We start from the raw sequence: 22,306 nt of genomic DNA, 5'->3' as shown, positions 1-22,306 counted from the left end.
GTGCTGGACACTTTTGCCCACGGACATACCCTGGAATTTCAATGAAAGTGTCCACGAGTACCACCAGTGGCCCGGTAGGAAAACCACGTCCCTCAGCTTCTGCTGGAGGTGCGGGCCATGCTAAAGGACCCTATAGAGCTCGTCCCAATGAGGCTCCGGAGTGCACTCTCATTACTTCCTCGCTTCTTGAGGCGAGCAGGTGAGTGCGTGAGACCCTAGACCCTCCTGGGCCTTATTTTTGCCAATTGTTCCATTTGCCTGTGAGAACCCATCCCCCCGATCTCCCGGTCCCATTTCCGCTCCTGAGTTCCGCCTCCTGCCTCCCATCCCACCCCCAATTGGTCCAGAGGACCTGTGTTGCCGGCCCGAGTTCCTGGACTGCAACCTGCTCGCCACTTCCATCTTGAGGTGAGCAGGCGAGTGTGCGAGACCCTAGACCCTCATGGGCCTTATTTTTGCCAATTGTTCCCTTTGCCCTTGAGCCCCCAGCCCCTCGATCAACCTGTCCAATTTCCCCTTTTGAGTCCCGCCTCCCATCCCGCCACTGGCCATGATTGGTCCGTAGGACCAGGGGGTTACCGGCCCGAGTCCTGGCACTGCAATCTGCTTGCCACTTCCATCTTGAGGCAAGCAGGTGAGTGCGCGAGACCCTTGACCCTCCTGGGCCTTATTTTTGCCAATTGTTGCCTTTGCCCATGAGCCCTCAGACCCCCGATCTCCCGGCCCCATTCCCCCTTCTGAGTCCCGCCTCCCATCCCGCCCCCGGCCCTGATTGGTCCATAGGACCTGTGTTGCCAGCCCGAGTCCCTGCACTGCAACCTTTTCGCCACTTCCATCTTGAGGCAAGCAGGTGAATGTGCAAGACCCTAGACCCTCCTGGGCCTTATTTTTGCCAATTGTTCCCTTTGCCCGTGAGCCCCCAGCCCCCCAATCTCCCGGTCCCATTTTCCCTTCTGAGTCCCGCCTCCCACCTCCCAACCTGCCCCGGCCCTCATTTGTCCATAGGACCTGTGCTGCCAGCCCGAGTCCCTGCACTGCAACCTGCTCGCCACTTCCATCTTGAGGCGAGCAGGTGTGTGCGCAAGACCCTAGACCCTCCTGGGCCTTATTTTTCCCAATTGTTCCCTTTGCCCGTGAGCCCACCCAATCTCCTGGTACCATTTCCCCTTCTGTGTCCCGCCTCCCATCCCGCCGACCCAATTTGCCCAAAACTAACTTGAAAAGTGTATCCAGGCCCCGCAAGCCTTAGTTTGTCCCGGCACCTCTTCCTGGTTCTCCCCCCCTCCTCCCACCTCCCGGCCCTCCCTCATCCCGTCATTGGTTCTCCCGAAGGTCATCACTGACCACTCCAGGGTAGCCCTCTGCCCGTGCTGCCCCCGCGGCTAAGGACACGAGGCAAAGGATGGCACCGACTGAGGCGGCTTCAGATAGTGCCTGCATGTGTCTGCAGGGGAAGCCAGTAGCCAGCCATCAACCAACACCGACCACCAAAAAAGTAAGTGTGGAATGGGTGAGGAGTAGAGCAATTACTCTACTCCAGAAAGCCCAGCCACTCTACATTTTGCTACCTCTGAACTGTGAATGCTTGCATATGCCACACTTATACAGAATTGCAAATGTTAGCACGCACCACACATAGATGTAATCAAGAACTTTAGTCTGTGTCGCTTCTAGATAGAATTGTGCATGTTAGCAAATACCACATCTAGATGGAATTGTGAATGGTAGCATGTACCACACTTAGATGAATTCATGAGCATTAGCCTGAGTCGCATCTTGATATAAATGTGATTGTTATCATGTCCCACACTTAGATGCAATTGTGAATGGTACCATGTCCCACACTTAGATGGAATTGTGAATGGTAGCATGTGCCACACTTAGATGAATTCATGAGCATTAGGCCGAGTCGCATCTTGATAGAGATGTGATTGTTAGCATGTCCCACACTTAGATGGAACTGTGAATGGTAGCATGTCCCACGCTTAGATGGAATTGTGAATGGTAGCATATCCCACACTTAGTTGGAATTGTGAATGGTAGCATGTCCCACACTTAGATGGAATTGTGAATGTTGGCATGTGCCACACTTAGATGAATTCATGAGCATTAGCCTGAGTCACATCTTGATATAAATGTAATTGTTAGCATGTCCCACACTCAGATGGAATTGTGAATGGTAGCGTGTCCCACACTTAGATCGAATTGTGAATGTTACCATGTCCCACACTTAGATAACTGTGAATGGTAGCATGTCCCACACTTAGATCGAATTGTGAATGGTAGCATATCCCACACTTAGATAGAATTGTGAATGGTAGCATATCCCACACCTAGATGCAATTGTGAACAATAGCATGTCCCACACCTAGATGGAATTGTGAATGGTAGCATGTGCCACACTTAGAGATGAAATTGTGAACATTAGCCTAAGTCGCATCTAGATAGTATGGAATTGTCAGCATGTCCTGCACTTAGATGGAATAGTTAATGGTAGCATGTCCCACACTTAGATAGAATTGTGAATGGTAGCATGTCCCACACCTAGATGGAATCATGACCATTAGCCCCCGTCACATCTTGATAGAATTGTGCACGTTAGCATGTCCCAGCTTGTCCCACACCTAAACAGAATTGATAATGGTATCATGTGTCACACTTAGATGAACTCGTGAACACTACCTTGTGTCACATCTAGATAGAAATGTGATAGTTAGTATGCCCCACACCTAGATGAAATTGTGAATGTTAACATGTCCCACACCCAGATGGAATTGTGAATGTTAGTGTGTGCCACACTTAAATAAATCGTGAGCATTATGCTGAGTTGCATGTGGATAGAAATATGAATGTCAACATGTCCCACGCCTAGACGGAAATGTGAGTGTCGGCATACCCCACACTCGGATGGATTGATGAATAGCAACATGTGCACACCTAGATGACATTGTGAACATTGGCCTGAGTCGCATCTAGACAGAAAGGCAAGTGTTATCATGTCCCACACTTGGATTGACTTGAGGATGAAGCATGTGCCTCACTTAGATGAAGTCGCGAACATTAGCCAGAGCCACATCTAGATTGAAATGCAAATGTTACCATGCCCCACACTTGGGTAGAGTTGTGAACATTAGCCTGAATCACATCTAGATAGAAATGCGAATGTAAATGTTAGCATGCTCCAGTGTGTCACGGTGTACCCTACTTTCCTGTTCCCCATGCTGTTGCTTTATATCCGTATGCCCCCTCCTGTCGCTATAACCCCAGCCCCTTGTCTCTATGTGTCCGTGTGTCACGATGTTCCCTGCCATCCTGTTCACGTGCCTGGTCCCAGGCGCTTTAAAGATAACCATCATATCACATCCCTACGCTTATTCTCTACTATACACTATCATTCAACTAGAACACAGTTATAGCCATGATTAATTCGGCCTAGCTGTTCACATACGAATACTACCCCATGAACACCTCATCACCCTAATAAAACGCAGCTAGCCGAGCACATTTCGGCCTAGTCGCTCACATATGCATCCTTCAGGCCTAACGCAGCTAGAGCCCAGTCTGGGTGTCCACCCACCAGACTGCACACATCCAACTGATATTTCTAGCACCTCACCTAACGCTAGGATGCAGCTACCACACAGCAATTACATCAGCTGTGCACATATCTGGTGCACCCACGCACCCTACGACACTATCTCTCTCTACTGACCAGAACTACGGTTCCCGAGGGCGTTCACCTACCAGCACTTTGAGCTCATACCAATTATATATAGAGCGCTATATAAATGTCAAGTAGCATAACATAACATAAAATGTCCTTGTTGCTTGGGGGGGGCTCCTCTTTACATCCTACTCTTCCTACATAATTACCCACTGTTAGCAAAACATTTTCCCGACAGGCCACCTTTGCTGAGAAGATTATGTCTGTGAATGCCAATGGAGCATTGCAGCGTCCCAGTAAGGTATGGAGTGGGCTGGGTTGTTGGGGTCTGGGTGGTGGATGAAGGGTTTGCAGGGAATGCCGGGGAGGGTGTGGGTAGGGCAATGACCAGGGATGTGGTAGATTAGCTGGAGGGCTTAGGCTCAGGGCTGCAGGGTGTCCCTGCACAGGAGAAGGACGTTGGCACCCGGTAGGGGAAGAGTAGCCTATGGAGGGTTGCAAGGGTAACGCCCTTACAAGAGAAGGGTTTGGGGAGGGATACGGCCATGACCATGAGAGATGGTCATAGAAGGAAAAGGAACCATGGGAAAGGGGGTTTCAACTACACCAGCATGCAACCATATATCACGGATCCACTTCCTACCATTGTGCATTGTAACTTCTCAAAAAGGTAAAACAGAGGTGAGGCTCCTTGGCTATTGCAGCTTTCTCTCCCTGGTGGCAGTGCCAATACCTTGCAAGTATCCTCTTCAACCACATTCGTTCAAAGCCATAGACACTACTCCTATTCCTACTTAACACACAAATGTATGTCACTGTGAAGGTGACAGAAACATTGCTTTTTCCAATATGTGTTATACCTAAAACGATGTGTGCCCATTTTAACTAACACTTATGCAGGCCCTCTTTTCTAGTGCAAAGTGTCTTGGTCTACAGTCACTTATGAGTTTTGTTTATTATGTTTTATTTTTTATTCAAACATGTTTTCAACATTGCAATTGAATACATACGATAAATCAACAAATAAAAAAAGTAGACAAGTACAAATAAATCTGGTCATTTTTCATTATTTTATTGCCAAACAACCATCATAAAAGCAGTATAAAAATATCTTACCCATAGCAAAGATGGTTAGAAATTAATTGTAATGTTGTTTGAGGAAAGTGAATTACATCAACACCCCATCTTAGTTTTTACAAATTAGATCATTATAAAACAAACAACATAATTAAAAATGCACCTCTGTGCTAGCATCCCCTATAAATTGACTGATCCGGGCACAAAAGTGATACTTACATGTGTACTATTCAAATGAAAAGCAGGTTGTCTCTTTGGTATTTATTGTAGACCTTTATCATTTTTGGTAATAGAATTGTGTGGTATATGAAGACTTGCTGTAAATGAATTGTGGAGTACTTCTTTCTTTGAAATCATTGAGATTTTTTTCTCTAAACTACTTATTTACAGTATGTTCTCAAATATTCTTAATTCATCTGAAACCTTTAATGTGTATTGTTATGTCTTCCATCCATTGCCGTCATTAATTATATGCATTGAAAGCATTTCTTTAATATCGGCTACTGTGAACATGGCAACAATGGGATGGAAATTATTTTAGCTAACCCATTTATTGTAAACAGTCAAGCATTCCCATATCTGGAGCTTGGAGTTTTTGGAAGTCTCCTCTCTCACATAATTTTCTTCTTAAGTTCAATTGAATATTGAAATATTAAGAGCTTCTCCTTCATTATATCTGCTGTCACACTGTGACAATTCATTGTCTCGGAGGTCATCATAAAAGGGAGATAAAAATCAACATTTGCAGAAACTGAAATTGACCAAGAGGTCATATTTGCTTTTCAAAAGCACGTTATGATCCTTACCCTAGTTTCAGAATATGGCAGAATATGTCTCAGTTATTTTTCCATGATTGTCGAACTACAAACCACTTTAAGTGGGTCTTCCCTTAATTGTGCGTTTTCATGAAATCAACAAACATGTATCAACTTGATCATACAATCATAATAGTCATATTTTGCAGATATGCTTGGGGCTCTGAAATCAGCCACACTAGTTTTGATTGAAGACAGATGCATCTTGCAAGCCAACAAGCCATAAACATGCTCCTTCAATTTGTGTCATCACCAAATGTTATCCTATAAGGGCATTTGTATTGCATTCTACTAGCTCACATCATTTTGACAATATAATCATCCATTTACATTTTGGTAGCACCAGCCTTGTAATATACAGTTATTCATTTAGTCACAATAATCATAGCATGTTGCAAAATATTAAGAACCTGTTTCTTTTTTCTATTCTATTTGGGGATGTTGCATTTAAGATGGCATAAACTAAACAAATTTGTCAATTTGGAAAAACTGCATGATTTCCTGATTCTCTCTCAAAAATGGGGCCAGGTTCAAAGCATTTTGTAAGTACTTGCTTTCCTGTGGAATTATAATGGAAATTGTTTCACATCTCAGGATGGCCGCACTAAGTTCAACTTTTGATGCAGCACACATTATTAGTCCTATAAAAATAAAAACAGAAGAGTTCAGGTATTTTTTATGTTAGCATCAAACCGACTTGCCAATTCCTGCAGGCCAATGTTAAAGAAGATGTTTGTTTTTACATATTTAAATATTAAAACCCTACTATGAAAATTAAAAATATGCAGTCTCAAAGTTTAAATCGCAATACATCTTTGTGCTGAGTTAAAGAGGTGTTGCCATGAGTCCCATTTATTCACTTCAGGCTTTACATTTTACATACTTAGAATTTTCCAATTGTGACATATATTTTTGGTTAAGGCTCAAGACAAAGATAAATAGCTGATTGTAATGGGCACGCAATACAAATGCTCAATTGTGAAATTATTTTTAAATTAAATACAGAATGTTGCTAAATCATTTAAGAGCGCAGTTCCAGTCATTATTTGAAATCCCAAAGGAACCCTGCAACTTTGTTGCAAAAACAGTCATGCACCATTGTTAAAGATAGAACAAAAGATCAGTTATTAGTATCCTAAAAAAATAACGGTTATACAATTTTAAATTTGTCAGAACTCTGAATATTAAAAAAAAACATTGTGCATATTTTGAATACTTCCAATGAAAAATATCCACTAATTCCTTTGACAAAACATACAATGGTAATGGATAGGGGAAATCACAGAAATGGAAAAACAACCATTTACAATTAGAAGATTTTTCCAAATAATATGTCTGTTCCTTTCCCCCAAATGAATATGAAAAATATACAAAATACAGGCATATTCTGAAAGACACATATTATTCAATATATTTACAAATTGTTTGCTGACAGAACTGTTAGATGTACTACCATGTAGCTGACGGTATGACATTAATGCGAATAGTGCTGTCTTTGAAGACATTCATCATTTTGAGAGCTAAAAAATGTAAAACAATGAAAGCAAATATATTTACAAAAGATAAATGTGCAAGCACTTATAGATTCTTTCCTACAAATAAAATACGGACGAATAACATTATAAAAGGTTATTTCTCTACCTCTAAGTATAAATGTCTATTTAATTGGTGCAATAGTCATCAGCATGACGGTAAAACAAAAGTAAAAATTCTTGGCCCGATTCATGGAATTTATGCACGGTTCAAAGTGACTTTGCACCAGTGAAACGTGACTTTGCACTGCCGACACACCCTGATTCATACAAACGTGCAAAGTGTATTTTTGCAGTACAAAGTCAGTGCAAGTGGTCATTTCTGCAGTACAAAATGACTTTGCACTGACTTTGCACGGCAAAAACACACTTTACACAATTTGTGTCGGCAGTGCAAAGTCACTTTTCAGCAGTGCAAAGTCACTTTGAACCGTGCAAAAATGATTCCATCATTCGGGCCCTTAATGTACATTTGCAGGTCATTTGTGCAGCATCCATTCTTCCCCCATTATTTTATACTATTTTCCACCTTGAAGCAAATGTAACAGACTGAGCTCAGATTTCTCCATAGTTTAGAGGGCCAGGTTTTTAAATGTGTGCAAGGAATCCCAACCCCAGCCTGTTACCTTTCCGCCTTAAATGAACGTGTTGAACTGCTGAGATCAGAAATGGGACAGGGAACTGTCATGGACAGAAAACAATGCCACCCTCTGCTTCCTAAAAGAACTGATGTTCTGGCTGAAAACTGAGCTAACATTTGGATGTGATGGATTGCTTTGGAAATAACAAGGGGGGTTCTGGGAGACTCTCTGCCAGACATGAGTCCTGGTTACAAGAGCCTAGTCTTTAGCTCGCTATCTTTCACAGAGGAGAAATATCCCAAACATATCAGTCTTTGTCCTACCCTGGGGCAGTCCAGAACCGAAATGCTGTGACAATTCTCCTCTGAACAAGAGCACCAACTGCAACCCCAGACATGTGTTTCGGTCTGGTTGAACCTCATCAGTAGTGGGGTATTTCTTCTCTGTGAAAGATAGTGAGCTAAAGGCTCTGGGTAAGGCTCTTGTAACCAGGACTAATGTCAGGCAGAGAGTCTCCCAGGACCCCGCTTGTTATTTGCTTATGGATTGCCTTGGGGAAGGACAATGTGAAAGCTCAGGCTACAACCATCTCACTTCTGACATGAGTACAAACAGTGGGTGAGAGAGGGGGGCTTAAAGTCTGGATTTATTTAAATTACTTGATTTACACATCATACTGCCAAGCACTGTCCATAAAATATTGAGCTGGAAACCGTGGTGTTTGATTACATCACATGTGTTTAAATAATCTGTGACCTTAAATAAACAAACAATGATTCCCAAAATGAATGCAAAATACATTGCCTTTTCGCTTGATTTCCCCCTTTGAGGGTCCCAACTGGCGATCAATTACTCTCGAGTCTGCATTCAGGGGTGTGTTACAGCATTAGATGTGGATGTAATGTAGCCTGGCCTAGAAGCTATGATGGGAAACTCATTTTCTCTAGCCCACGCCCCCCTCCCGCCTCACCCCCCCAGGCAATAAAATTCGAGGGTGTCTGGTACAATGGCAGGAAGGCACTTTAGTAAAGAATTCAGTGAACTCAGGAAAGACAGAATGTCCTCATCTGTAACTCATGGCCATCTTCCAGACAATGTGAGTTCGAATTATTGAGTTCCTCCCAGATTGGCATTGTTTTTTGCATGCTGCATGTGATATTTCTGCAGATATAAAATATTGATTCTTGGGTAGAATGCTCTATGTTTAAGATACGTGTATTTAAACTTACTTCGTGATAAAACATAATTATTTAAAAGGTTAACCCCACTATCAAGTGCTACATTGACAACGTGATAGTTTCATGTGCTTTTCCTTGCCTCCATATTGCTATCTTTTGTTCCTGCCATTCTACTTTCTCGCAATAAATATTACATTGGACAGACATGAACACATTGTTGGTCTCCATAGCCTAGGTATGTATTGCTTGGAGTGTTCACTGAATCTATATAAATATATATGGGTTCGACAAAATCTCTGTATCTCCCTTCTGAATGCGAATTGTGGGTATGAATATCAAAGTATTAATGACCCACACCCTACTTCAAAAAAAATGTATGAAACATACAGAAAATGGACAGAAAGAGTTTTTCCAGCTGATGTTTGGAAGATATGTACAAACGCATTTCTACATGTTATCCAGACAGCCACAGAATGTGCGGCGTAATATTCAAATCACTATACATTACATCTTAAAATGAATTGTCTGAGAATAGCGGAAGAGCTCATTATTTCAGACATAAGCATGCTTATCTGATGCTTACATTCTGTTTGGAAATGTCTTTTCCAGCTGTTTTTTTGCTAAAATGTATGATATGAGAAGCCTTTAGAGAGAACCCAATGGGCCTGATTTGCATTAGTGTTTTACAATGGGGCAATCCCATTGAAGAACGCTTTGTACATCAGACCCCTCTGTTCTTAAAGGCAAGTTCAGCTGTTCAGTGACTTAGCTGCAGATGAGTATTTCGAGGAGGGGATTCTAGTTGCCATGTCACTTGGGTGCCCCTCATGCATCTTAGTGAGGCGGGGACCGGGGCAGAGTGCGGGCAGGGGGATCTCTGCATGGAGGGAGGGACACCTGTCCTGCTGCAATCAGCTGATGACAACGTGTAGAGTTGGCTTTAGTCAGAGTGATAGAGCTATAACCTGCACATATCAGCCCATATTGCTTGGTGCATAGCACTCTCGTGTGCCCGGCCTATAGAGCGGGGGCACTGTCACTGCCTGTTCACCCTGGCATGTCACTACACTCAGAGAGGGGCAAGCAGAGGGGAATGTCCTACACAGAGAACATATGCATGTTGATAAGATTGCACAATGTGCAAAACCCTAATGTGCCGGGCATTAGTGAGCAGTGTTGCTCTGGCGGAGGAGATTCCAGCGTCCAGCACTTCTCTGTTGAGTGTGGACTTTTCAAAGTCACAAGGCCAAGAGACATCTTTCCAATCGCCCACTCTCGGTTCCCTGCCCAACAGACGAAGGCAACTGTGAGGTTTAGCTTTGTCAAGACATCAATATTGTACACTGAGTAGCTCCATGTGCTTAATTTAATGAGCATATATGCTCTGCAAAGTTTACTGCTTTGTCGCTATAGTTTGAGCAGCTGGAGCCAGCCTTAAATGCACACGTTTCCCTCTGTGTGCATCCTAACAAACTTCTAACTGTGCAGCAACACCATAACAGGGGGTGGAAATATCCCAAGAAATAGGAGTGAACGCCTTTAATCGCGCAGTGATAAGGAAATACCAGCATGCAGCGATATGGGGTGAATGCATGCGACTGGAGGCTGCAAGACCCAGACTTATAGTCCCATGAATCGTATTCCACGTGATGTGGTGTCTGTGTCCACCTGCATAGTCTTGTGTTTACACCTGCCACGTGCTCTGTGCTGTCCCCTGTACCTCACGATGTCTCCCCATCGTGCCCCCTGTTTGTCAGTCACTAGCTGTTGATGTCTCCGGATTTCGCGCTTCCCGGTAGACTGGTTCTGGTATTGGACGAAGCTCTCTGTTACTGGGGGCCACTGGGGGTGGGCGTAGACGGGGGCATGATTAACATTATCTGTGTAGTGCTATAATACGAGATTTCTCATTCTAGCTATCTCGCTGGTCTTCTTTGTGGCCACTCCGATGACAGAAATGCTAATAGAAGCGTATTTAAAAAAGAAAGAAATACGACATTCAGTCACAGAGCCTCCGAGAAGTTGTTAAACGTGCGGATGTAGTCTTTCTTTTCTTTTGATCATGTCCCCCGAAATCCCCACCTCCATTTCCGGTGGCCAGTTTGGGACGTTCCTACTTTCTCTTTGCTCCGTTCTGCCATTTCAAAAAAGAGAACGTAGGGGAATTCGACCTCTCATTCTCACCTAACCCTTGACTTCCATTTTTGCATCCTTCAATTTTAAAAATATCTTGCCTTTAAAAACACGGAACGCCATCCAAACGTTTAAGCACAGAATTGTGTGACTTCTTCACCTGAAATGCTAACTGGAGCTCTGTGCGATTTCAATGGGTAAGGTCTGTTGTAATAGCATTCTAGTAGTGAAAATACCGCAACAAGATATTTTTGAAAACCCTGTCCCTTGGCCATCCAGCTCCATTTTAAGCCCTACAGAGCCCAATTAAAATATCTATTTTCAAGAGTGAATGAATGCTTACATGTATGAATGATCAATTCAATGTACATATCTTTTGAGTTATTTTTCCATGTGTGCAATTAAACAGGAATATTGTAAGGGCTACCCAGGGCATACAGCAGTATGTCTGTATGGATCCGATTCAAACTCCACAACACTGTTCTGCATACACTAAGCCACTTGCAAGTGTGCGTACACAAGGCTACTTAAAGTCTGTCATACTGGACTTTAAAGTACTTGTGATAGTTAATGAGGGTTACTTTAACCACAGAACATTTCTGTGTTTCAAAATGTTAATTCATTATTTGTACTGTGCTTGTTCTTATGTTCAGCGCTTTGGTGTAAGGCGCCATATAAAACCAAATAAAATATGAATAAAATACAAATACAAATAATGTGTATACTTCTCACTGATATACCAAATATGTTTTTTTCTTCATCTCCATAGACAAAAGAATATAAAACTAAATGGGCATCTTAAATGGTGTGTACATTGTCAAACCCTATACAAAGAATTTGGATTTTGCGTTTTAAAGTGCTGAAATGTCTACTGATTGGAGCCCGGGTCTTCCGTCGCCAAGAATAAATACGTCAGTTGTCGTCAATGGACATCCCTAAGTGTCCTCTTTTGGAGAGTAAACAAGAAAATCCTCCCTCCATCCTGGAGAGATTGTTCTTTGGCAGCCCCCACTTGGTCTCCCCCATGTCCATTTTCTGCCAGAGGCCCCTTAGGTTGACCATGTGCTTGGACCGAACAATGGAGCGTTTGGAGAAGAGGAAGAGTGCCGTCCCGATGTTTAAGTGGGGGGGAAGTTGCTCGATGAAGACAATCATCTTGTTTGCCAGTGCATTGTTCCATGAGCTGCATCGGTGCCTTGAGGTGACCAGGGAGGAAACAGAAGGTGGTGGGACAAGTGGAAAGATCCAAGAGGTCAGTCCTGGAAGCGTTCAGTGAAAGTTGCCTCGCCAATCTGTTTCACTATGTTTGTCGCTTGGCAGGGATTCCGGAGAATTCCTTCCTGATAATTTCATTAACTGTAATTAGAGGACAAAATCAAAACATTATTCCATTGCAAAGTGGGCTCTCAAATGCAATAAAAGTGCTGGCTGTCACACGAGGAACATTTCTGAACAAATGTGAAGTATGTCAAAGAGGAACACAAAAGGCACCAAGTAAGGAGATAGTGAATTATAATGTATGACATGTTCTGACATGAAACTTAACATGAAACACTATTCAAATTGAAATGAATGAGACACCAGGAAGCCACAAAAAACAATAGGCAATGTGTGCTCTGTTGATTCACAAACTGTTATGCATGGGATCAAAGATACCAAAAAAGTCTACATGTTCTCAAAACAGTAAGATAGTCATTATTATTAAGCATTTTACTTTACCGGAAATGTGAACATTTCTAATAGTCCCGATATGTAAAAGTATTTCTTTATTGATGTGACATCTGTTTGTCCCGCCGTTTGCTATGTCAGTCACAGCGCTCTCACGCTCCCTTTCCAAATCACACACGCTGACCAGGTACAGAGGCCTGTTTCTCATTCCTGCCTTTACAGGTAACAGGAAAGGCAGACTCACATGTGTCTGACTTACATCTGAGAGTGTGAATGGATGGGTGGCTGTAACTGTGGTGAAAAGACAGAGATCTCACGCCACATTGTCGATCTTAGGCGTGCACCCCTGCAAAGTCTGCCTTCTCGTTCACATTGCCAAATGAAATCAACTTTTTTGATTCAACCGGTATATACATGTTTCATTGCCATATGGTTTAAACAAGTCAAACCTTGCACAAGTTCAAGTGTGTAAATGGAGGAAAAGAAAAAAACGGAAAAAGAAGAAAAACAGAGTGCTAAAAAATACTATGAATAAGTGCAAAGCAGAACATTCACCGATTATCCATGATCAGATCCATTAAAGTTAAAAGCCAAACCAAGGGTATTTTTTGGGAAGCTATAATTCCTGGTGTACCTGCTTCTTTTTCCAAGCTCTAAAGTATTAACGTCAGACTTAAAGGTTGGGTACTGAGAAGATGAACACCCCTTTCCTTTTTGTAAAGGCAGTTGTTAAATGTGTGTCATTGTTTATGCCCAACAGCTGGTACAGCTGGAAACAACATAAAATATGCGGTGGATGGATAGAGTGAACCTGGCCGTCAAATTCTAGGGTGCCAGGCAGATTTCTATGATGCATGTGTTAAAGAAATGAAAACTTCCAATTACTGCTACTCGGTCCGGCGCTACTAGCGCTGGATCACGAGTAACGGTTGGGTGGTTATTGCCCATTTCCCATTGGGTCCGCAGGACCCAACAGGGTTGGTGGGCGTTATTACCACTGGCGGTTATTACGCCTGTTGTAATAGCGCCGAAAATGGCCGAAAACAAAGCGGTAAGTGGACATTTTTACCTCCAGCTTTTTGCTGGGGGTAAAACTTCAACTTACCTCCCAAATCGAGATTGGGCCAGCAATTAAATGCTGCAGTAATAGTCTTACTGCCGAATTCAAGGGCTACTGCCCAACTCGTGATGAGGCCTACAGATTTTCATTCTTTCATTTCAGAAACTTCATTGAAAAAAATATTGCTGTTGTTTTAAATTGAGTGCTCAGACAATTGTTTCAAGAGGTGATCCCCCTTACATAACTCTGCAATTACTTGAGGTGTAGGCTACTAAATAATTCAGTCCATTACACACTCTTTCTGGCCGAATGGAAACATCCTTCTTGCGGCCAATTGGCTCATTTGATGTTTTAATGGATGGAGTAAAGTGTACACTTCTCTGCTAACATGAGCAAACTTTCCCATCTCTAAAGTGTCAGTGTCCCTGCTCATGTTCGAGCAAGAAAGAGCAGGCGTGTCACAGGAATAGGGCTCCTTATCCCAAAAATAGAAACATTTTTCGGTATATTCGCAATCAATATGCCTGAGAAAGAATGGACAAATAAAGAATTTTAATGGAGATATTTGAAAATGTTTTGGTTGTTAAAATCCCAAATGGATTTTAGTATTGCCTGGGTCAACAAGTCCAGTTTTCACGTGAAGATGATGCATGTCAGCTGGGCCTGTAGCTCAGTGCACTCATGCAGGCTCTACAGGGATCTGTGTCTGACCGCGTTGGCACAGGCTTGAATCTTGGCAGGGCCACTTAGACCTTCTTCCTTCTGAGAGCTATTAACTTGGTACCATTGAGTTGAGTAACATTACACATCTGTTATCTGTTTCTAATGCCAGGAGGGTCTTCTTGGTGTGAATGTTGTGCTCTAAAAATACACTTGAGGATATGGCATGAGTGTTGAATTTGTCAGCCACTGAACCATGTGCCGCACAGGTTGGGCAAAATAGAATATTAGGCAACTTCTCACTCGGATTAGTTAAACACCAGCATTCAACCAAAATATACATCTCTCCCTGCTTAATATACATCTCTCCCTGCTTAATATACATCTCTCCCTGCTTAATATACATCTCTCCCTGCTTAATATACATCTCTCCCTGCTTATTATACATCTCTCCCTGCTTATTCAAAGATCTCACATATAAAGATGCAGCACTTTCATAGTAACACATGCAATGGGATACATTTTCACAAACTGAGCCTGTGAAATTAGGTGATTCTAATGAAATGGGGGTTATAGTTGTCTTTAATAAACTTTAGGATTACATTGAAATTGACGTCTTTGAAGGTGCAATACTTGTCATAACCCTTCAAAGAACCATTGTGCATAGTGGTTTGCCCACAGATTGTCCAGCATGCTTCCATTGGCAATGCCAAGCATCTGGCAGCCAATTCGCCACACACTGACTAGTGGGATCCATATGTTATCCACTGGCCCATGCATACCCATGTTCCCGTTATTAACAAAGTTAGGTTGTGATAGCTTTATAGACACGCATCCTTGCCAACACTGGGCAGACCTCGCTAAAAGCTCTTTCTGTGCTCAGGCTTTTACTGCATCCAGTAGGGCCCATGACGCCTGGCACAGCCCTCGCTGCAGGTCTATAAGGCTACAATATATTTTCTCACCTGGTGCCATGATACATTTAGTGTGGCTGGAATGGGTCACTTGTACAGGGCACTGTGTCCCACCTGCTAGTGCATCTGCAAACGCAAACATGCAATGGTGGGGCTGCACTACTCCCATGGAGTCAACAACATTAGTGTTACTAAAAATCTGAATGCCCAGTTTTGTTCAACTGCTGCTGCAACTGCTGAACTACAACTGCAACTACAATTGAGCACCTGTACAGTTTGAAGAAGCAGCACACTCCCTGCATTCACCTGCCTGCAGCTAAGCTTCACTTATCACTTGTAGAAAAAGCATGCACATTATTTAACAGGGTCCAGCCCTACTTGGCCTGAACTAAATCTTAATCAAAGCGCATGTATGTAACATTGTCCAGGCCATGTTATACATTATGCACTACACATTTCATAAAACACATATGCACACCTTTCTTCTCCCATTTGATTGAAAATGGTGCTTTACATGATGTCCAGTGGCAAAAGATAAATGCTATATATGAACACATTGGCATTTTTTGTTTGGGCTATTAGGTGGCGCTTGCACTACCTAAAAGCCAAGACTATTGCTGTAGAATACAGCTAGGGAGAAATGGCATATGAGGAGGAAAACACAGCCTGCAGTTGTTATTCAGTTATTTTGCCACCCATTCAGTGCCCATGGCCATGCTAATCCCCATGGCCGTTCCCACCCAGTCCCTGCCCCTGCCCGCCTAAAACACCTCCTAATGGGGTCTGTTTAAGCTCCTTTAAATCAAGCCTTGCCATCAAACTTTGTACTCAAAGTGCCTGCCAGTATTTCTTGAAGCAGTCTTATGAAAGTTAATGACTTAATTGGAGCTTTAAACACACTATTGGTGTAATAAAAACTTTCTATCCAGCTCTGCCGGCATCCACTCGATTTATAAGCACTATGCGTGCCCTTCACTGAAGTCCAGTTAAAAGCAAGCACTGGCAAAGCCAACAGTTTTGTCTTGTATATATGCTTTATGCATTTACCAGGCAGTGCTATTAGATGCCCAGGTACTCGCACCATGTTGCACCTACTACCATCAATTGCCAGGCAGTACCACTATGGCAGAGCCTAGGAAGTGCCTTTCAGATGTCTGCCCAAAAGCCCAAACTGTTGGCATTGCCAATCATTGTTTTAGATGTTGTAGGTCAAACATTTACCCTCCTGTTTTACTTTATCAACAGCAAAGTTTTACTTGAAGTTGTGAGGAGACACTAGCATGAAGAGCACGTGACAGCTCAAATTCTTCCATTTGATTTCTTTCTCTGGGCACATTACACCCCTGCTCTGCGGTCACCACAGGAAGCCATGGATGTTCAAGCCACACAACCAGAGCCGGTGGCCTTCATGAATCATTACCAATGTAATATCCTTCTTGGCGCCACCCAGTTTTTTCACTATTGTCCTGTATGATGTTGCAGTCACTTTATTAGACGCCACATGTGTAGCAACTTATAAGCTACCTCATTGGAAGTATTTAGGGATAAGTTATGCTGGCTACATTCAGACTTTCCATTGTCATTACTACTCTTAAATGTTTACACCTTTCCTTATTATTGGACATTAAGTGATTTGATTTGAAAATCATTTTGTATATATTCCTCCCACAGTTGTACAAACCATCCCTACCCTCCAAACCCTATGCAGAGCGAATCCGGACATACTGAGCCCAGGTTATGAATAAGGGAACTTTAAAAAAACATAAATCGCCTGAGTCCTCCCAAATAGGGTACCATAGATTCATTAAAGAGATAGACTATGTACCACTGGATGCACTCCTGGCCACAATGGATGTCAGTGCGCTTTATTCCAACATTCCCCATGAAGATGGAATTGCAGCCTGCCAGAATTTCCTGCAGAAAAAGTGAACACCGAGATAAACACCCCAACCACAGCTATGGCGAATCTCATGAGATTCATACTCACAAACAACAAATTCTGCTTCAATGGAAGACACTTCTTACAAAAGACCGGAACGGCCATGGGAACAAAAATGACACCTCAGTATGCAAACATCTCGAACAGGAGTTTTTACAACAACAATCCCTGAAACCACTAACATGCCTGAGCTACATTGATGACATTTTCTTAATTTGGGCAGAAGGTGAAGACTCTCGTAAACAATTTCATGAATCACTAAATGGCTTCCACCAATGCATTAGGTTGACCATGGAATACTCCAAAAGGAGGATACATTTATGGATACAACCACCTTGGTTGGCAGAAAATATCATCTAGAAACAGCTGTATACAAGAAACCCGGTAACAGGAATAAATACCTGCACAGAGCAAGTGTCCATCCAAGCCACACAAAATGGTCCATTACCTACTGCCATCCGAAACTAACAAATATGCTCCAACAAGAAAATAAGGGACTGCCAACTTGCTACACTCTGCACATAATTCCTGCAAAACAACCACTTGGCCAGACAAATTGACAAGGAATTTGACCATGCTTTGAAAATACCCACGACAACCTGCTACAATACAGAGACACAAGAGAGACAGAACGAAATACCTTTGATTGTCACCTGACACCTGGCACTAACCTAGCTAAATAGGATTGTTAACGAAATGCAACCAAAGTTCAACAGGGATGATGAACTGTGAGACATCTTAAAGAAGCTCCCCTAATTGCATACAGGTAACCGAGAAACCTGGCAAAGTCTTTGATCAGGAATACATTTCCACTAGATCAATAACAAGGAAGACCTGGAACATACCCTTGCAACATCAGGAGAAGCAAAACATGCCAACACATCTGCACCAGATCTGCCATAGCAATCCTGCAGGACCGAACAATACAGATTCAAGGGACATAGAACTGCAGATCATCCAATGCAAAAAGCGCATTCAAGTGAATTACGCGGATGAGACCTGCAAAGAGCTGTGTGAAAGGATGAACCTACATAGATACACCATCGCAAACCACAAAACAGAAACACCGGTGGGACGACACTTCACAAAGGATGATCATTCATTGCAGGAGCTATCCATGATGGTTTTAAAAGGTGACCTCTCAAATATCAATCACAGAAAGATATGGGAGCAAAAGTACCTAAAGATGCTTAACCTGAAAGACGGTGGTCCTAACATCAACATTTATGGCACACTATGGGCAATTTTGAGCCCAGATCCAGCAGTGCAATCACAACAACAAAGTCAGAAGACTCCCCTCCAGCACCACCTCTCACCAACAGCTGGGAGACACTACGGATCAGGATCGCTAATGTGTGAGGGGCACAGGACTCCCACAACCAAAATCTTGGGTGTCTAAGCTCAAATGATGGGCACTCATTATCAAGCATGAGACCAGCTGATTTAACAGCGGACACTGCACATTTATTAGCCCATTTGATTAAAACAAAGGTTAACTTTTTTTTTTTCATTTGCAACACTCTATGCAAGCTAGGAAACCATTCTGAAGCTTCAGGCATAGTGAGGTCACAAGGAGACGGCATAAGTTAAACCTTAAAGCACATTTTTGTAGTCCCATACTGTTTACAAGCTAGGAAGCCTACACTACTTCGAAGCTGCAAAACACTTTTTTAGACTCTGTGATTAAAATACAAACTGAGCCATTTCCCAATGATGTGCTAATAAACCTCTAACTCCAATTCGCTTTTAAAATAACATCAGCAATTTTAGAAAACTAGCAGGGCCCACTTCAAGGCTGCTTGCACCAAACCTCTTGCTCCAGTCATTGAAATGTCCTTTTTTCATTTTGAAACTGATATGCGCTTGGATTTCCTTTGCAAATCATTTTACTTTGCAACGTTTGATGAAGAGATCTGTGTGCCTTTGTAAGCAAATGTTTTCCATCTCTGCATAGTTTTTATAATTAGTCCAATTAAAGATATCAAAATCTGCAACCTTTGTGATTTGTAAACTGAACTAGAACAGCGTCTACATTTTCTTTGCACGAATATAGTAACAAAAGTTTAGAACTCATTTTTAAAGTGGGTCTAGTGCTCTGCAAATCGACAAAACCCACTTTTTTCTATTGGCTTTTCCCACAGTGTGATTTTCTTTTACTTAAGTATCCAACGATATCAGTTTAAAAAAGGTATATGTTTACAATATTTGATGCTTCCTACAGTGACGGTGTGATTTAAATGCTGAAATGGTGTGTGCGTGTGTGTTAATGGGTATGTGACATATGTGAATGTAGATATTTGTGACAGCATGTGCACACAATGTGCACACATGTTCTTGTGTGTATGTAAGTGTGCATGTGTGTGTGTGTGTGTGTCTGGCATTACAGGTGTGAAGCATCGAGCAGTTCATACAGATGTTAAGCACTTCTTTTTTTTATTTACTTGTGTTTAATCGCGTTTGCGATTTTTACAAGGACGATACTACTTGTATGTTAAACCATCACATACAGCTTAGTCCATTATAGACTCAGTCCTTCTTTCGGGTAACAGCAGTTAAATCAATTCACTCCATTTGCCTGTGCATTGATTTTTTGAAAGGCACTTTCTAACGTTTTTGCCGTAGCAATGGTCCATTTTGTTTTTTCGCCCGACATCCGCCTGTTCCACCATATTGATTCTTCTTCTTCTTCAGCCCCTACAAAGTCTGTGCGCAAGCTGTTCAGGTAAGTAGCTCTTACATTCTTACATCACTTAGATCGCGGCATTGTAGCAGGAGATGCTTTAGGGTTTCAATTTGATTTGGCTGAGCGCATAGTCTGCATTCTTTGTTGTTTGTTTGAAGCCTGATTGCCTGAATTTGACGGGTAGGGAGTAAATTTAAGCGTGCTCTCATATACCTTTTCCTTAGCTGTTTGTTGGGGAATTTGGTACAATAGGCCAACGACATTTTCAATCTGTTGAAATTTGGAGGGAGGTGCTTTGGAATTTTAATGGCCTTTGATATATCAATGGTATCAATCCAATCTTGGCCTTCCATTTTGAACTTTACTCTCACAGCATTAGTTTTTAAGTCATCTTCTGTACATGCAATCTCAGACAGCTTTGCCTTTAGTTTGTCTACCCAGACGCTTAGAATGGTCAAATGCCGGTTTGCTATTTCTGTCGCAATGATCTTATAGATTGGAGGGGTATCCGGTAAAAGAGTGTTCCTAAACAATTGCATTGCGCTTTGCACTACTGTTGCTTCCAGGAATAATAGACCTAGGTCTCGCCTGATGGTCACCATCGAGACCGAATTTGGCCGGACCAAAACTGATTTCCATAAGTACCCTTCTAGTTTCTACCAGATTGTGGCCCGCATATTCAAAGTGGCCCCCATTCCGTACATCAGGGTAGGCACGTCTTCCATCTGCATTTGCAGTTAAATCAGATTACTCATATTCTAACAAAGATTAACAGAGAATGCTTTTAATTGCAAGAAATCATACCACTTGCTATTAAAAAGTTTAGTTTCCTATGCAAATATCTTAACATGCATTTCACAATGTCTTCTGGCTCCACAAATTGAGCCTTGATTTGTTTATGTAACAAACGAACTGTAAGCTTTGTGTTTCCGGTTTGTATACAGTAAAAGGCCGACAAGTGGGAGGGGACATAGTTGTAATGGCAGGCCCCGGTAATAAAACGAGGATTATATGACTTCCTGTTTTCTACATTTAGGAAATGAGTTGAGTTTATAAATGGAAACATGTCGCCTTTGTGGTCTAAAAATAGCGTGTAAGTAAAAGATGTGGGCGCTGACCTTAAAGGGACATTTCCGTACAAAGGCAAGGTGGCTGGACTTATTGCCTTTCTCTTTTCAAAAACAGCCTTCTTCATTTTGAAATCGTCATACACGTTTGCCGGGAACAAACCTTGTGCACCCGATTCATGGATTATTGTCCGGTTCAAAGTGAATTTGCACTGCTGAAAAGTGACTTTGCACTTCCGACACAAACCATGATTCATGGAACCGTGGAAAGTGTGTTTTTGCAGTGCAAAGTCCGGGCAAAGACATTTTGTACTGCAAAAATGACTTTGCACTGACTTTGCCCGGACTTTGCACTGCAAAAATACACTTTGCATGGTTCCAGTAATCAGTGTTTGTTTCGGCAGTGCAAAGTCACTTTTCAGCAGTGCAAATTCACTTTGAACCGAACAAATATTCCATGAATCAGGCCCTGTATGTCAGTTGCAGCAACTGGAGGTAATTCCTGCCTTATGCAGGTCCACTGATTGGCACAAGTGTATCTTCTTGCGCATGTGACAGTGTGCACATATATGCCCTGCTTTCGCACTGCACACTCACAGAATGGGATTGGGGGACGGGTTTGGTGGAGAGACTGCAGCAGATGGAAATGGATCCCTGATTCACAAACGTGGGCTCTTCGTCTGCACGCGTTCTCCTGAGCATGCGCTCACCTGCTGGAAACCGTGCACAGTGGAATGTTCCATGCTGTTTAAGTTCTTTTCAGTGCCCTGGGTGCATTACTGTGCCACGATTCTAAATACTCCATGTCTTTATGTTTCAACCAGCGATGGACTGGCCTATAGAGAACTCTGGAGATTTCCTGGGGTGCCTCTGCACCCTCGGCCTCTTTTGTGTGGTAATCTATTTTATTTCCACATGTTCTCATAGGAAAAGGGCTGGGCTTGCTGAACAGGGGTTATATGGGGCCACTTTGAACATTATTTCCAGGGCATCTTTGGGTTCCCAGTCCACCGCTGTTTTCAACCTTCCAAGCAGCGGTGGAAATGTGAAAATGTTATTTGCGGTGCTGATCCCCTAGGGTGCTAAATGACCACATGAGAATAGGAGTCTGATCTCAAACCGCAGTTGTATGGTGCCACGATGCCAATGCATGACCCGTGCATGACCCGTGTTGGAGAAAGTGGTCGACACAACACATTGCAAAGACCCTGTTCCGCGTCAACCTAATGCAAGTTTAGAATTGCACCTGCAGAGGTGCATTGGGCAAAGTGCCCCTCACAATTTGTCCTGTAGTTCTATTGTGAATGTGAATAAACACATACACACACACACACA

General features: G+C 42.6%; 1 protein-coding gene across 3 annotated transcripts in view; it reads right to left on the bottom strand.

Moving 5' to 3' along the window:
• Window positions 1-4,715: 4,715 nt before the first annotated feature.
• NFATC2 (nuclear factor of activated T cells 2) overlaps window positions 4,716-22,306 on the bottom strand; it is a 477,760-nt gene continuing 460,169 nt past the window's right edge. For all 3 annotated transcript variants that reach the window (XM_069651157.1, XM_069651156.1, XM_069651155.1), the window contains one exon: window positions 4,716-12,336. In XM_069651157.1, the coding sequence (XP_069507258.1) occupies window positions 12,281-12,336 (56 nt within the window). In that variant the 3' untranslated portion in view covers window positions 4,716-12,280. The remainder of the gene's footprint in view (window positions 12,337-22,306) is intronic.

Source organism: Ambystoma mexicanum, chromosome 3p (genome assembly GCF_040938575.1).
Source record: "Ambystoma mexicanum isolate Mex_15411 chromosome 3p, UKY_AmexF1_1, whole genome shotgun sequence".
NCBI lineage: Eukaryota > Metazoa > Chordata > Amphibia > Caudata > Ambystomatidae > Ambystoma > Ambystoma mexicanum.
The sequence above is the reverse complement of the archived record's forward strand: the minus strand, read 5'-3'. Positions and strand labels throughout refer to the sequence as shown.